The sequence below is a fragment of the Ranitomeya imitator genome, chromosome 3 (assembly GCF_032444005.1).
Source record: "Ranitomeya imitator isolate aRanImi1 chromosome 3, aRanImi1.pri, whole genome shotgun sequence".
NCBI classification, from domain to species: Eukaryota; Metazoa; Chordata; class Amphibia; order Anura; family Dendrobatidae; genus Ranitomeya; species Ranitomeya imitator.
In genome coordinates, this window is record NC_091284.1 from 560,085,957 (window position 1) to 560,103,735 (window position 17,779).

The following is a 17,779-nucleotide window of genomic DNA, read 5'->3' on the forward strand; positions in this document are numbered from 1 at the left end:
TTATCCATACAATTTTATTGGGAAATATAGTCAGATCATTTATTCTCATTTGTTTGTGATTTTACAGTGTATACAATAAGAGTAGGAAACAGGTAGTGCTTCAAAATCCTTCTCTTGTGATTACCGGTATCGATCATCTTTTACCAATATGTATTCATATCTAAAACTGTTTTACTTTTCATACAGTAGCATGGAAGCTTATAATGTAAGAAATGGTAGACAACTTTGTATTTGATAGAAATTAAACTTATTCTGTGTTGATCATTTTGTTGCCGGCCTCAGTGTTTTTGCTGCCTGAAAGTTTTCTATGGCAGATTACATTTCAGGCAGTGTGATTGGCAGTTTTCTGCTGAAACTCCAATTGCTAGTAAATTACAGCGTTCCCTTGACTCTTTGACCTTTACTGAAATATTGGGAATCTTGTAACATTGCATAAAACACACGTCAACGATGTAAAAAAAGAATATTTTTTAAAAGTGTATTTTATTATCATTTCATTGAGGTAAAGACAATCTCAAGCTACAATAGGAGTCAAATAAAAAATCTTTAGGGTGAAACATACAGAGGAAGTAGAACTATTAGTGATATTAGTAATTAAAATTAATTGGCAGTAGGGTTACTATGTGAACAGTCAACTGGTAGGGGAGGGAGCAAGAATGGGGAGTGATCGAAGGTGAAAGGGAATAAAACAGAATGCGTGTATGTGTGTGTGTCAGGCTAGCCAACTTGACACTTTATCTTTTCTGGAAAGCTTATCAAAAAATCACAGACAGATAATATTTTTTTGCGGACACATTGTAAAACTATAATAAATCATTATGATTATAAGTGATACATGTCCACAGCCCACAATTTTGATGTGAAGACATCAGGTATATTCGCTGTAAAATGATGATAATTGCAGTGAAAATAGTCTTTATAAGTTTCTTCAACTTCAAAAAAAATCTCAGAAGCCTTACATTATTTTTTTCGTACAGTAGGGATGAGCGAATAGCCTTATCAGATTAGCTATAGTGCTTACCAAATAGCTGCATGGGAACCCGGATATATGGAGCGCTCCCGATAAGCAGCTGATCGTCGCCACAGTTGCATGTGTTGCGGCTGTGTGACAGTCACAACCCATGCATGGAGAGCCCAACAAACAGGCTTTCTGTGCTTGGGTTTCTGTGTGTGTGGCTGAATGATTTCAGAATTAAGGAAGTTGCCTCATAAAAGTGCATTTGTTTTTTTTGTCAGGACAGCTCTGTTTAGGTTGTGGAGGATGGCAGCTCACTGTGTCCAAGGGGTTCCACATTTTCTGAAACTTGTTATGGGTTCTCTGTCTTAAGGTACCTTCACACTGTGTCAGCGCCGGACGGCCGTAAAGCAGAGCACAGCGGTGATGTCACCTCACCACTCTGCTTTACAGCCGGCGCTTACACAGGATGCAGGAGGAGTGCAGGGAAGCGGACGCCGGGGACGTGACAGGCACCAGAATGTAAGTATGTAGTGTTTTTTTTTTTTTTACATTTACAATGGTAACCAGGGTAAACATCGGGTTACTAAGCGCGGCCCTGCGCTTAGTAACCCGATGTTTACCCTGGTTACCCGTGGACTTCGGCATCGTTGGTCGCTGGAGAGCTGTCTGTGTGACAGCTCTCCAGAGACCACACAAGGACGTCCCAACGATCACGGCCAGGTCGTATCGCTGGTCGTGATCGTTGGAAAGTTGCTGAGTGTGATGGTACCTTTAACCCCTATCTGACCTTGGACGGGATAGTACGTCCAACGTCAGATCCCCTGCTTTGATGCAGGGCTCCGCGGTGAGCCCGCATCAAAGCCGGGACAAGTCAGCTGTTTTGAACAGCTGACATGTGCCCGTAATAGGCGCGGGCAGAATCGCGAACTGCCCACACCTATTAACTAGTTAAATGCCGCTGTCAAACGCAGACAGCGGCACTTAACTACCGCTTCTGGCCGGGCGGCCGGAAATGACGTCATCGCCGACCCCCCGTCACATGATCGGGGGTCGGCGATGCGTCTCCATTGTAACCATAGAGGTCCTTGAGACCTCTATGGTTACTGATCGCCGGTGGCTGTGAGCACCACCCTGTGGTCGGCGCTCACAGCACACCTGCATTTCTGCTACATAGCAGCGATCAGCAGATCGCTGCTATGTAGCAGAGGCGATCGAGTTGTGCCTGCTTCTAGCCTCCCATGGAGGCTATTGAAGCATGGCAAAAGTAAAAAAAAGTTGATAAAAATGTAAAAAAAATAAAAAAAATATAAATGTTTAAATCACCCCCCTTTCGTCCCAATCAAAATAAATCAATAAAAAAAAAATCAAATCTACACATATTTGGTATCGCCGCGCTCAGAATCACTCGATCTATCAATTAAAAAAAAGCATTAACCTGATGTTAGGGCTAGCGGAACGCACCAAATAATAAGACAGATAGAGTATGGTGCGTTCGCAGCCCAGGGTCCACCGTGCAGAGATGGAACCTGCTGCCAAGTAATGACGGACTATATGGCGGTACTCATAAGTATACACACGTGGGTTAAACTTCACCCAGCGTGAAGGAAGCGATCCTGTTGCGTCACAGGACCGCGGTACCGCACATAGAGCGCGAGCAAGTAGTCAGTGAACTCAACCCCAACTAGGATTGAAGTCCGATTAGACACTTGCTGGCACAACACCGCAACTGGGTGTGTAAGGAAACTAAATAATAATATTAAGGCACAAGAGTGCATGCGGTGCCGCACTGACGAACGCCACTAACCACCCAGGCTTGGGTAAGGAAAGCACAGAGGAAGTGCACGGCGCCGTACTGGCGGTCACAGCAACTGGACGCTGTAATGTGTGATTCGTGCTGTAGGATAAGTCGGGCGCTAGATAGCAAACATACACCTTCCGCAAACAGACATTCAATAGGGAGGGTTATTTAAAGAGCGACTTTCACTCACAACATACACACATTAACAATTGTACACTAGCGCATGGCCATGCGGTCATGCGCAGTTTATATAGTTGCAGCACAGGAAGTGGCCACAGAAACTTTGCCCTTCCAAGACCTGCCAAGAGGACCAATGGAATGTGCTGCAGAGCCTGAGCACATGACCCTCGATCTCCAACGGGAGATCTTGCCCTGGGCATGCTCAGTGTGTGCAGACAAGGACTTAGTCCCAGAGAAGTCCGCTCGCTGCTGACCAGCACTGGCTTTAATGGCAGAAGCTGAAGAAGCAGCAGTAACTCTCTGTACAGAGTGAGACTGAGCAAGACGCTGGGACCGACGTCCCTGCTGAGCAGACTCCACTGCGGCTGGATAAGAATGGGAGACCGCAGCGAAGATGGCTCGAGATTCCCCCTGTGCAGAAGCGGGAACTCGAGACCTAACATTACCCCCCCCTCCTTGGACCTCGCTACGCTCGAAGGCAGCAATGAGCTGTGGGGCCCGAATGTTTTCCGCAGGCTCCCATGACCTGTCCTCTGGGCCATAACCCTTCCAATCCACCAGATAGAACTTTTTGCCGCGTATCACCTTGCACCTCAAAATAGCGTTCACCTCGTAATCGTCTGTAGACGAACCCGATGTCCCGGCAGATGACTCGGAAAACCGGGACATGTATACGGGTTTCAAGAGGGACACATGAAAGGTGTCGGTGATACCCAAGCGTGGAGGAAGAGCCAAACGGTAGACCACAGGATTAACCTGTTCGAGAACCTTGAAGGGACCCAAGTAGCGAGGAGCAAACTTAGTGGACTCAACTCGCAGCCTGATGTTACGGGCGGAGAGCCACACCAAGTCGCCAGGAGCAAAGGTCGGAGCGGGGCGCCGATGAACATCGGCGGAGGACCTCATTCTCTCCTTGGAGGCCCGAATGGCATCCTGCGTGCGGTCCCAAATGTCCCGTGCCTCCACAGCCCAGTCTGCCACCCTGGAGTCAGCAGAAGACACAGGCATGGGCACAGGAACACGCGGATGCTGGCCGTAATTTAGGAGGAATGGAGTCTGACCGGTGGAGTCGGCTACGGCATTGTTAAGTGCAAACTCTGCCCACGGTAGCAAGGATGCCCAGTCATCCTGCCTGGCAGAAACAAAATGTCGTAAATATGTGACCAAGGTCTGGTTGGCCCTCTCTACCAACCCATTCGTCTCGGGATGATATGCCGAAGAGAGATTCAACTCAATACTGAGTAGACGACATAGCTCTCTCCAGAATCGAGACGCAAACTGGGGACCCCGGTCACTAACAATTTTGTCTGGCATACCGTGTAGGCGAAAGATATGCTTGACGAACAAGACAGCCAACGCCCGTGCAGAAGGTAGCCGTGGAAGAGGCACCAAGTGCACCATTTTGGAAAAATGGTCGGTGATCACCCAGATAATGGTGCAGTTACGAGACTTGGGTAAGCCCACCAAAAAGTCCATCCCGACCATCTCCCAGGGCCTGTCCGCCACCGGCAGAGGATAAAGCAAACCAGCTGGCCGTTGCTGAGGAGTCTTGTTCTTGGCGCAAGAGACACACGCCCGAACATACTCTGCGACATCACGAGCCATATGCGGCCACCAGTACGTCCTCGCCAGTAACTCAGATGTCCTTTTGGTACCAAAATGTCCACCCACCCTGGACGAGTGTGCCCAAGAGAGAACCTCCGGTCGCAAATTGGATGGAACAAAAGTCTTGCCCGGGGGCACAGACTCTAGCGAAACCAGGGCCACAGTTCTCAAGCTCTCGCTGGGGACAATAAGCCGAGGCTTCTCCTCCTCCTCCGCAGATGACACAACGGAGCGAGAGAGAGCGTCGGCCCGAATGTTCTTCTCCCCAGAAAGAAAATGGAGGGTGAAATGAAACCGGGAGAAGAATAAGGACCATCTGGCCTGGCGAGAATTCAACTGCTGGGCTGTCTGCAGGTACAACAAATTTTTATGGTCTGTGAAGACTTGGAAGGGAAAACGTGCTCCCTCCAAGAGATGTCTCCACTCCAAGAAAGCCAACTTCATGGCTAGCAACTCCCTGTCCCCGATGGAATAATTCCTCTCTGCTGGTGAGAAGGTCTTGGAGAAAAAGAAGCAAGGATGCTTCCGACCTTGAGCATCCTTTTGGAAGAGGACTGCTCCCGCACCAACAGAAGAGGCATCCACCTCCATGATAAATGGCTTATCAACATCGGGGCGATGTAGGATGGGAGCGCTAGCGAAGTGTGACTTTATAGAGTTAAAGGCCTTGGAGACCTCCTCAGACCACAATTTGGGATTCGCCCCCTTCTTGGTGAGGGCAACCAAGGGAGCTACCAAAGTTGAGAAGTGCGGAATGAACTGGCGATAATAATTAATGAACCCCATAAAGCGCTGCACCGCTTTAAGAGAATGGGGTTCCTGCCAGTCCATCACAGCCTGTAGTTTGGCAGGATCCATAGCCAATCCCTGGGCAGAGATGATGTAGCCTAGGAAAGGTAAGGACTCCTGCTCAAACATACACTTCTCCAACTTGGCATAGAGGGAGTTTGCCCGTAGGAGGTCGAAGACTTTGCAAACATCTTTCCGGTGGGAGTCAATATCTGGAGAGTAGATGAGAATATCATCCAGATAGACTACAACCGATGTGGAAAGCATATCCCGGAAGACATCATTCACAAAGTCTTGGAAAACGGCTGGGGCATTACAGAGCCTGAAGGGCATCACCAGATATTCATAGTGCCCATCCCTTGTGTTAAAAGCCGTCTTCCATTCGTCCCCCTCACGGATGCGAATCAGGTTGTAAGCACCCCGCAGATCTAGTTTAGTAAATACCCTTGCTCCCCGAAGCCTATCGAAGAGCTCAGATATCAAGGGCAAAGGATACTTATTCTTAACGGTGATGGCATTAAGACCCCGGTAGTCTATGCATGGACGCAATTCCCCATTCTTCTTCTGCACAAAGTAGAACCCTGCCCCAGCAGGTGACACTGACTTCCTAATGAATCCTCTTGCCAGATTTTCCTGGATGTACTGTGACATTGCCTCCGTCTCCGGGAGAGATAGCGGATAGACTCGACCCCGGGGAAGCTCAGCACCAGGCAAGAGATCAATAGGACAGTCATAGGGGCGATGGGGCGGAAGGATCTCCGCCGCCTTTTTGGAGAACACGTCTGCATAAGACCAATACTGCTTGGGGAGAGAGGAAAGATCTGCGGGTACCTCTGTAGTAGCAACCTGAACGCACTCCCTCTGACACCTACCCCCACAAGATTCGCCCCATCCCAGGATTCTGCCAGAGGACCACTCGATATGAGGAGAGTGGTACCGTAGCCAAGCCAACAGTACCTCATCAATTCCCTCAGGAATGACGAGCAGAGATATAATCTCCTGATGAGATGGCGACATGGACAGAGTAAAAGGGATGGTCTGGTGTGTTATCTGTGAGAGCAGTGTCGACCCATTCACCACTCGTACCGTTACTGGTTGAGCTAGCATAACCAGGGGTATTGCGTGACGTTGGGCGAAGGCAGAAGACATAAAATTGCCCTCCGCCCCAGAATCCACGCAGAGCTCTACCGAGTGGGAGAATGAGCCTATAGTAATTGTCCCCTTAAAGGACAATTTAGAGGCAAACGTCGCCGTGTCTAGTGTACCTCCACCTACTACCACTAGACGCTGACGTTTCCTCGACCGCTGAGAACATCTGGTGGCTAGATGTCCTGACTGCTGGCAAACATGACAGACCTTGAGTGCACAAGCGGTCCGGGACTTAGATCCCGCTTGTGACACTTCCCTGGCCTCATGTGACTCAGGAACCAGGACCGGAGATTCCAGAGGTTTGGCGAAGGTAGGAGCCAGCCGAAACCTCTGCCTACACTGGGCTCGCTCTAACCTCCGCTCGTTAAAACGGAGGTCAATTCGAGTGGAGACAGTTATTAACTCCTCCAGTGTGGCAGGAATCTCCCTAGTGGCCAGAGCGTCCTTAACGTGGTCAGCCAGGCCCCTCCAAAATATGGGGATAAGAGCTTTATCCGACCAATCCAGCTCAGATGCTAAAGTGCGGAATTGGACGGCAAAATGACTGACCAAGGACTCACCCTGAGTTAATGCCAGCAGTTGGAGCGCAGTATCATGGGTGACTTGAGGTCCTAAAAAGACCTGTTTCAGAGTGCTCAGAAACAGCGAGCACTCTGCACCACATGATCACCACGCTCCCACAGCAGCGTAGCCCATTCCGACAAGAGAGACACTATAAATCCCACCTTAGCCCGCTCTGTGGGAAAACGTGCAGCCAGGAGCTCGAGGTGAATAGAGCACTGACTCACAAATCCCCTACAAAACTTGCTATAACCAGAAAATTTTTCTGGCAGCGGGAGGCGAGAAAATGTCGGAGCAGGGGTGGCAATGGACAGGGTTGCTGCAGCCACGCTAGCAGCCTGTACAGCAACTGCGGTAACATCCACAGCTGAGGTTGCGCTCTCAAGAGCCGCCAACCTACCCTCCAGCTGCTGGATATACTGCAAGGATTGCTGTTTGTCCGTCATTACTAGCCAGACCCTGGCGCTAGTGTAATGTTAGGGCTAGCGGAACGCACCAAATAATAAGACAGATAGAGTATGGTGCGTTCGCAGCCCGGGGTCCACCGTGCAGAGATGGAACCTGCTGCCAAGTAATGACAGACTATATGGCGGTACTCATAAGTATACACACGTGGGTTAAACTTCACCCAGCGTGAAGGAAGCGATCCTGTTGCGTCACAGGACCGCGGTACCGCACATAGAGCGCGAGCAAGTAGTCAACCCCAACTAGGATTGAAGTCCGATTAGACACTTGCTGGCACAACACCGCAACTGGGTGTGTAAGGAAACTAAATAATAATATTAAGGCACAAGAGTGCATGCGGTGCCGCACTGACGAACGCCACTAACCACCCAGGCTTGGGTAAGGAAAGCACAAAGGAAGTGCACGGCGCCGTACTGGCGGTCACAGCAACTGGACGCTGTAATGTGTGATTCGTGCTGTAGGATAAGTCGGGCGCTAGATAGCAAACATACACCTTCCGCGAACAGACATTCAATAGGGAGGGTTATTTAAAGAGCGACTTTCACTCACAACATACACACATTAACAATTGTACACTAGCGCATGGCCATGCGGTCATGCGCAGTTTATATAGTTGCAGCACAGGAAGTGGCCACAGAAACTTTGCCCTTCCAAGACCTGCCAAGAGGACCAATGGACTGTGCTGCAGAGCCTGAGCACAAGACCCTCGATCTCCAACGGGAGATCTTGCCCTGGGCATGCTCAGTGTGTGCAGACAAGGACTTAGTCCCAGAGAAGTCCGCTCGCTGCTGACCAGCACTGGCTTTAATGGCAGAAGCTGAAGAAGCAGCAGTAACTCTCTGTACAGAGTGAGACTGAGCAAGACGCTGGGACCGACGTCCCTGCTGAGCAGACTCCACTGCGGCTGGATAAGAATGGGAGACCGCAGCGGAGATGGCTCGAGATTCCCCCTGTGCAGAAGCGGGAACTCGAGACCTAACACCTGATTGCTAAACAGCGTAGCGGGAAAAAAATTAGAAACACCAGAATTACGTTTTTTTGGTCGCCGCGACATTGCATTAAAATGCAATAACGGGCGATCAAAAGAACGTATCTGCACTGAAATGCTATTATTAAAAACGTCATCTCGGCACGCAAAAAATAAGCCCTCAACCGACCCCAGAGCGCGAAAAATGGAGACGCTACAAGTATCGGAAAATGGCGCAATTTTTTTTTTTTTTTTTTTTAGCAAAGTTTGGAATTTTTTTTCACCACTTAGATGAAAAATAACCTAGTCATGTTAGGTGTCTACGAACTCGTACTGACCTGGAGAATCATAATGTCAAGTCAGTTTTAGCATTTAGTGAACCTAGCAAAAAAGCCAAACAAAAAACAAGTGTGGGACTGCACTTTTTTTGCAATTTCACCGCACTTGGAATTTTTTTCCCGTTTTCTAGTACACGTCATGCTAAAACCAATGATATCGTTCAAAAGTACAACTCGTCCCACAAAAAATAAGCCCTCACATGGCCAAATTGATGGAAAAATAATAAAGTTATGGCTTTGGGAAGGAGGGGAGTAAAAAACGAACACGGAAAAATGAAAAATCCCACGGTCATGAAGGGGTTAAAGCCATGAATCTTTATCAAGAGTAGATTTTTTCCATCCATAGACAATTACTTCCTCTGTTGCTATAATATTAAGGATATGAGTTTTCTCCTAGGCCTAAAGAATCTCAAATTCGTAACCAAGAAGTGAGGCACATAACTAAATTGTGATCTGTAACTGCTGGGATGATTTTGTACACTCAGATCAGTAGTCAGCAAACAATATCATTTTTGTCAGGAAACTTGTTAAGCATATGACCTGGTTCCATTTAGGGACTAAATACCATCTTAGCAATGCTTTATAGAACTAAAATGGGTTGTCAATAGAACTCACAGCCATGACTTCCCATATTTGACTCCATGTTATGACTGTAAGAGTAGAGCTCAATTCAGTTTCTCAACTGGTAGCATCAGCTAGGGAGCCGTAAATATGTAGGTTAAGAGAATTGAGAAAAATTGAGGCCTGGTGTCTAGGGTTTGGGTTTTGCATGTGTTTGAAAGTAGAAAAACAAAAATTTTGGATAGTGTTTTTGTGGATTGTAACAATAAAATGTTCTTCAGGGGTACCTGTAGATTTCTGAGATTGGGAGTTGGTAGGTTTCTGTAACAATGGAAAATAATAGACATCTATAATATTGAGAAACTTATACACATCATGTAAACTGTGTGAAATTCATTCAGTGAAGAGACCTGGCTGGAGAAAAACAACTTAGACACACAGATACACAAAATATACACACAGCAGCACTTAAGGAATTAAAGAAAGATTTACTATACAACAATAAAAAGTCTTCCATCTCGTTCCAGAGATGCTGAACGTGTCAATATGTTAGAAGCAATTTGCATTAAGGAGAGGGTCCCATTGCTAGAGTTGAGCGAATTTGATCGGGTCCCTGCTTATTCGGCAAGCCTTATAGCTTCATAGAGAACCCAGATACATGGAGCTTGCAGGCTGATCAGCTGTCCGGCGCTGCAGCAGCATGTGTCACGGCTGTGTCACTGTCACAGCACATGCATAGTCAGTAGTGTCTCCAGCCTTGTCTCGTGTTAATCAAGTCTGGGATGTCATTGGTTGGCAATTCTAGGGAGAGCTGCTAGCATCAAATCTTGATGATTTCCGTGCCCAAGTGCATTCAGTGTGGCAAAACCTTGCTTAGACTGCCATTAATTATCACATTAATAGCATGTCAAGACAAGTAAGGGCATGTATTTCTGTGCTTGACACTAATACTCAATCCTGAATAAATTGAGATGTTTAGAAAATTTTGTTTCCGTTTTATCATCATATGCAGATCACAAACATGTCTATCAATTCTGGGATTTCCATAAAACCATGACTTTTCTACCTTGGTGTGACAATTTTAATGTTGAGGAGTGCATGCCACTCCAGCAAAACATAGGTGTCTCTCTAGTCTTAGGTTTACTTCACACAGAGCATTTTTAGTTTGTTTTAAGGAAACATTTCTAATTAGTTTTTTTATTTTCAGATGTGAAATTGTAAATCCCTACTGAGCTGATAGAGAAAGCAAATAACTTTGACCACCAGTGTCACTGGACCAATATATTTGTATGAATTTAATGATTTGTTTTTCAGATTTCTTATACAAAGGTATTAATGTATCTGTTTTTATAAGCTCTTTTAAAGCAAACAAGACCATTAGAAAAACCAGCAAAAAAGCCTTATGTTACTTTGAAATGATGTTTGCACTTCTATTAACCTATTTCTTAGATAGAAAATGTCCCTGCCCCACACTGAGATGTCCCATAAATGATGCCTGAATAGCAATGTTTATCTTTTGTACATGTGACATGTGTTGTTTGCATAGCCGTGCATTTCTAAGCATAAATAGAATACGTGTTAGGAGAGTGCTATGCTAATTGTATGCCTCGCTAAATAAGGAAAATCATAGGTTTCAGGCTACAGAGATATCCTTTTTGTTTAGTCTTCACATTTGTCATGTTATTACGAAAGGCCAGTAGCACAATAGGCAACTCAGAACACACAGCGCTGCCTTGTAGTTAGAAGTGTTTCATGTAAAAACACAAATTTGATATGACCAATGTCCTTGTCATCAGCATAAATCACAAGACATACAGACCAGTGGTGTTTTCCTATGGTGCATAGAATGTTTTCAACAGTGCAGGCAAGAAAAAAGAAGGCACTCACCGATCTAAAAGTTGGCAATCTTTATTCAATCTTCATTTAAAAACTTCATGGCCGGGGGAGTGAGGAAAGGAGCTCATACGAGCAGGAGCAAACGACGGCCGTTTCGCGCTGTGCTTGCACTTCCACGGGTTAGCATCCTGCTAACCCATAGAAGCGCAAGCACAGCGCGAAACGGCCATCGTTTGCTCCTGCTGGCATGAGCTCTTTTCCTCACTCCCCCTGCCATGAAGTTTTTATATGAAGATTGAATAAAGATTGCCAACTTTTAGATCGGTGAGTGCCTTCTTTTTTCTTGCCTGCACTGTTGGAATTGTCTGCTTCATTCTGAAGAGCACACGATCTAAGCATGTGTGGCTGGCAGTGCAATGACTGTTGATTAACACCTGGCTCTAGGAGTGGAGCGGCCTTGGCTTTGTTCAGACAGTGCTGTTTTTTGTCTTTTTGGTCGATGGCATAGATGTTTTCGTTGATTATTAAATTCCTTGTATTTTTTTTACATGCAATCCAAAAGGATTTGCATTTAGTAAAATGCCACTGCAACTCTTAATGCAGTTTTGAGCCAAAGCCAGAAGTTGATAAGCATAGGCCCTTATTTTATACTTTCCATTATTTTTGTATCTGCTTCTAACTTTTTTCAAATAGCTGCGTCAAAAATTGCAATTAATTTTTTTAAAAAAACACTGTGAAAACTGAAGATCATAACATGATCTGTATGATGTAGGCTACACATAGATGTAAGCAGCTGAGAATATGTGCAACCTTCATGATCTTTTACAAGAAAAAAACGTAGGGGGTCAGCATGTCCAATCCTTGATATGTATTCTTGCTCCACATAATCAGTTTTCTTCAAGCCATAAAAAAAGAGTCAGTTCGTTGAGTGATTGGATACCTTTAGGCTAGGGCTAGACTGCGATTTTGGCTGTGCTACAATTAGATTGGCCAAAGATCCTCCTGTACTATTGCTACATTACAGCATAAAGCGGGTGAATAGAGCGACATTGCAGCTCTGACCGTGACAAGCAAGTCTCAAGAAATCCAGCTAGTTCAGACTTTGCAACGTGCTTGTCGCAGGTCACAATGCATTACACTGCGATTCTCCAGGTTAATAAGATTACAGTGATACCAAACTTGTGTATTTTTTTCAAGTAGTGAAAGAAAAAATTCTAAAAGTGTAAAAAAAAAGATTTTTCTATTTTCGGGTGTGTAATATTTAGTGAAAAAGACATGAAAATGTTGATGTTAAATTTAAAATATACTCAAATGATGGTAAATCTCAATTTTTCTGTTCTGTTCTGATTTGTTAGCCATTACACTGAAATATTCAGATATAAATCTAGTTTCAACTATAATTTCATCACCTGCAGAAATCAGATATCTTAATAGAATGCCAATCATATTGAAAAGCTGAAATTAAAATTACATAGTGTAATTTTAAGAGTAGGCACATTTTTGAATATCATTTTCTACATAAAAGGAGTTTTCAGATTTACAAAACAATTTTTAAGAAGGCATAGAATGTTCTAAAATAAGAAAATTTAAAGCACCACTCCAGTGGTTTTTTTTCAAGCTCTGTAGAGGTGCTTTAAATCTAAGTCCCTTGCTCCTTACCATATACTTATTCTCTTGCTTCTTCACCATTTATTGGCACAGCCCCAATACCGTGGCGTGATCTTGTTAGAGCAGCTTCTGACTGTCCATAAGCTACGTCACGTAAGTCTATGAAAGCCAGAGCGAGGTTTTTCACTTTTTGCCAGTGATGCTGGAATATGATGAAGGCAATGGCAGATGAGTATGAGACAAGGGGCAGGAGACTTACATTTAAAGCACCATTCCAGTGGTGCAATAAAAAATGCTGGAGTGGTGCTTTAAGAAGGTATACTGATTGGCTCTAATCTCTCACTTCAGCACACAACAATTTGGTGGTCTCTGCCAGGACAGGAAACAGTGACATTCCATTCTTAGGTTACCTGACTTCTGAGAACCATGATATACTTGCGGGGCCAACCAGGAACTATAGGTAGAGACGGGTCTAGCCTGACGACACCTCTATCCGACTTTTCCTCAAACATCTTTAGCTAATTGGCAAGTCACATTCGATTGTGCATAGGGAGAGACCTGTCAATCAAGTAGAGTGGTGTGTTGGGGGGTGGCGCCAGAATTGTCTTGCTTCTGCCAATAGTCCTCGGCCTTGCTGCAACGTTTCAGTGACAACATACCTGGCTGCAGCCAAACCAGGCTTTGATTGATCATGTACAAGGTTTGGACAGCAAAAATCGAGGGACAAGTTCCTTTTAAAGAAATCAACACAACAGGGCAATTTGTAAGAGAAAAAAATCTTGTAGCCTGTGGATCAAATTAATTTTATTTTTCCATCTTTGCAGGTACAATCTTCAGCATTTTCAAACTTGGGATATTTTTCCACTTTCTTGTGTGTTTTTTTCATTGATAAGACACTCTTAATTTGCATCCGCCTTTATCCTCTATTTATTATGCTATAAAATACATCATTATGACGGCTGGAGTGACAGGAAAGCTGACAGATGGCAGACACTACAATTCCTACATCTTTGAAGGTGTGAGTTACCATTGTCTTACCTGTGTGCAGTTGTGCTTTTGAGGTATAAGTTATATTTCTCTTCAGCAGACAGCCCATCCATCATAATGTAAAAAACAAGGAAGTTGCTTTGGCCTGAGGCTTGGCTGATGAGACGGCTCTTCTCCAACATGTAAGTGTACAGTCTGGCTGGAATTCAAACAGACTTATGTAAAGGCGCATGTAATAAACTACAGCTATAATGCTTATCAATTAGGTTCTGCTTTTCAAAATGCACACAAAATGGCTTCCACAAGAATCATGTGGCCCCTCTTATACAATGGAATAGACAAACAGAATGTCTGAATGGATGTATGATCAGACCAGACAATAGAGAGGTTTTCTTAGGCTACGTTCACACTAGCGTTCCGCTAGTGTGCGTCGCCTTAGCGTCGGGCGACGCAGCGGCGACGCACGCGTCATGCGCCCCTATGTTTAACATGGGGGACGCATGCGTTTTTGTGTGTTGCGTTTTGCAACACTTGCGTCTTTTTTGCCGCTAGCGTCGGACCAAGAAAACGCAACAAGTTGCATTTTTCTTGCGTCCGATTTTCGGCAAAAAACGACGCACGCGTCGCAAAACGCAGCGTTTTTGCGTGCGTTTTGCCGCGTTTTTGTGTGCGTCGTGCGTTGCGTCGCCGACGCAGCGGCGCGCAACGCTAATCTGAACGTAGCCTTACCTCTCACTGGTATAAGCTACATTTTTACACGATAAGGAATACATCTACTTGAAAATGCTGGATGTGGATTCAATTCTTTATTCAAAAGGATTGTCAATTACCTAAGAACTCTTGCTTTAGGGCAACATAGAAAATAAAAACAACCACCGTCGCTGCTGTTCCCATAGGTCACGTGCAGTCTTGGACTGGCCCACAGGAGAATCCTCCGGTGGGCCTCTGTGCAAGAGTGCACCACCCCTCTCTTATATGAGCAGTACTTGGTGCAATATACTTGAATCACTGTGTACAGACAAAGGCAGCATTTTATTAATTTAACAATCTACCCAGTTATTTGTTATATAAATTTGTGATTGAGGATAATGTCACATTAGCATGTTTCTGGGGTCATGGAGTTGGTTACTGGTGGGCTCTTCACACCTTAGTCTGACATTGGTCAAGTGACATTGTTGTGTCATGAGAATAGCGGAATTGGAAATCTCCACGGAACTGATTGGCTGCAACTGAGAGAGGGAGCCCCACTCATGATTTATCCTATTCGTTTTACAATTAGGTACCAAGGACTCCCCACTCCAAAGGAAATGTTGTAAATCCCATACCCTTCTGTCTTGCATAAAATAAACTGGATCACAATGGGTGTACAGTTTAAATTTTGTTATTAGGCTTTTTCTCTACCCTGTATCCAGACATATCAATACCGTAGAAATCACCCTATAGAATAAATTTATCATATGGCTGAAGGGAGACCGCAAATATAGCATTCCAATGCCAAAATCCCAACAGAACAAAAACTTAGGATTAGTGCCCAATATTCAGAACAATTCAGTGTATACATGTATAAAAAGTTCTTGGCCAATATGGAATTTATATGTTGATGCCAGATTTTTTTCCTTTCAATTGCAGTATTAATTTTTCCCATGGTATATCATAAGGCCCTCAAGCTATATATTGATTAAACTGGTATTTTACGTTATCCTATAATAGCTTTGTGCATTACATTAATCATTTAATGCTCATGTTTTTGATAGATGCAGCCTTTTATTTAACAATCTCAATAGCAAAACTGAAAATGTGAATGACATGTAGATGGAATTTCCTATTACATGTGTTTGTCTGCCACCCTGTGGTAGTCATGGGAAATAGTCTGGATTTTCTTGGCTTAAGTTAAGACTAAAGCAACATTTGCCATGTTTAGGATAGTTTCTAAAACTGATACAGTGGGGCAAAAAAGTATTTAGTCAGTCAGCAATAGTGCAAGTTCCACCACTTAAAAAGATGAGAGGCGTCTGTAATTTACATCATAGGTAGACCTCAACTATGGGAGACAAACTGAGAAAAAAAAATCCAGAAAATCACATTGTCAGTTTTTTTAACATTTTATTTGCATATTATGGTGGAAAATAAGTATTTGGTCAGAAACAAAATTTCATCTCAATACTTTGTAATATATCCTTTGTTGGCAATGACAGAGGTCAAACGTTTTCTGTAAGTCTTCACAAGGTTGCCACACACTGTTGTTGGTATGTTGGCCCATTCCTCCATGCAGATCTCCTCTAGAGCAGTGATGTTTTTGGCTTTTCGCTTGGCAACACGGACTTTCAACTCCCTCCAAAGGTTTTCTATAGGGTTGAGATCTGGAGACTGGCTAGGCCACTCCAGGACCTTGAAATGCTTCTTACGAAGCCACTCCTTCGTTGCCCTGGCGGTGTGCTTTGGATCATTGTCATGTTGAAAGACCCAGCCACGTTTCATCTTCAATGCCCTTGCTGATGGAAGGAGGTTTGCACTCAAAATCTCACGATACATGGCCCCATTCATTCTTTCATGTACCCGGATCAGTCGTCCTGGCCCCTTTGCAGAGAAACAGCCCCAAAGCATGATGTTTCCACCACCATGCTTTACAGTAGGTATGGTGTTTTGATGGATGCAACTCAGTATTCTTTTTCCTCCAAACACGACAAGTTGTGTTTCTACCAAACAGTTCCAGTTTGGATTCATCAGACCATAGGACATTCTCCCAAAACTCCTCTGGATCATCCAAATGCTCTCTAGCAAACTTCAGACGGGCCCGGACATGTACTGGCTTAAGCAGTGGGACACATCTGGCACTGCAGGATCTGAGTCCATGGTGGCGTAGTGTGTTACTTATGGTAGGCCTTGTTACATTGGTCCCAGCTCTCTGCAGTTCATTCACTAGGTCCCCCTGCGTGGTTCTGGGATTTTTGCTCACCGTTCTTGTGATCATTCTGACCCCACGGGGTGGGATTTTGCGTGGAGCCCCAGATCGAGGGAGATTATCAGTGGTCTTGTATGTCTTCCATTTTCTAATTATTGCTCCCACTGTTGATTTCTTCACTCCAAGCTGGTTGGCTATTGAAGATTCAGTCTTCCCAGCCTGGTGCAGGGCTACAATTTTGTTTCTGGTGTCCTTTGACAGCTCTTTGGTCTTCACCATAGTGGAGTTTGGAGTCAGACTGTTTGAGGGTGTGCACAGGTGTCTTTTTATACTGATAACAAGTTTAAACAGGTGCCATTACTACAGGTAATGAGTGGAGGAAAGAGGAGACTCTTAAAGAAGAAGTTACAGGTCTGTGAGAGCCAGAAATCATGATTGTTTGTTTCTGAACAAATACTTATTTTCCACCATAATATGCAAAAAAAATGATAAAAAAACAGACAATGCGATATTCTGGATTTTTTTTTCTCAGTTTGTCTCCCATAGTTGAGGTCTACCTATGATGTAAATTACAGACGCCTCTCATCTTTTTAAGTGGTGGAACTTGCACTATTGCTGACTGACTAAATACTTTTTTGCCCCACTGTACCTGCTATAACCCTTCTGTATGAACCATGACCCTACAAGTAACTACATGACCCTTAGGCACTGAAAAATGGTAAGACATTAGTAAAAGGCTTAAATGTAAAGTTGCTTGAAAGAACAGGTCCTTTCCTCTTGGCTTGACACTTTCCAAGATGTGTAGTGCAAAAAGACCAGTTTGAAAGAAAAGGCATCCTTAACAAAATTCACAGACCGATAAGGATAAATATATCTTTATATCTGCTGTATATACACATTACAACCACTACTTTGCCCATATTCCATCATTGTGTATAAGAAAATTGTGTTACCAGATGCGATACCTTCCCCGTTGCAATATGTGGCATGCAATCGGCATACAGCAACTTCTTGGAATTTAGCTTGCTCCCAATTTCTAGTATATCACTGAAGGCATAGCATAGATTCCGATTAT

General features: G+C 44.5%; 1 protein-coding gene across 1 annotated transcript in view; it reads right to left on the reverse strand.

Annotated features, from left to right (window-relative positions):
- Positions 1 to 17,779, reverse strand: part of MYO16 (myosin XVI) — a 701,007-nt gene that overhangs the window by 380,393 nt on the left and 302,835 nt on the right. The window contains exon 16 of the mRNA XM_069757932.1: positions 13,854 to 14,001. Coding sequence (XP_069614033.1) covers positions 13,854 to 14,001 — 148 coding nt within the window. The remainder of the gene's footprint in view (positions 1 to 13,853; positions 14,002 to 17,779) is intronic.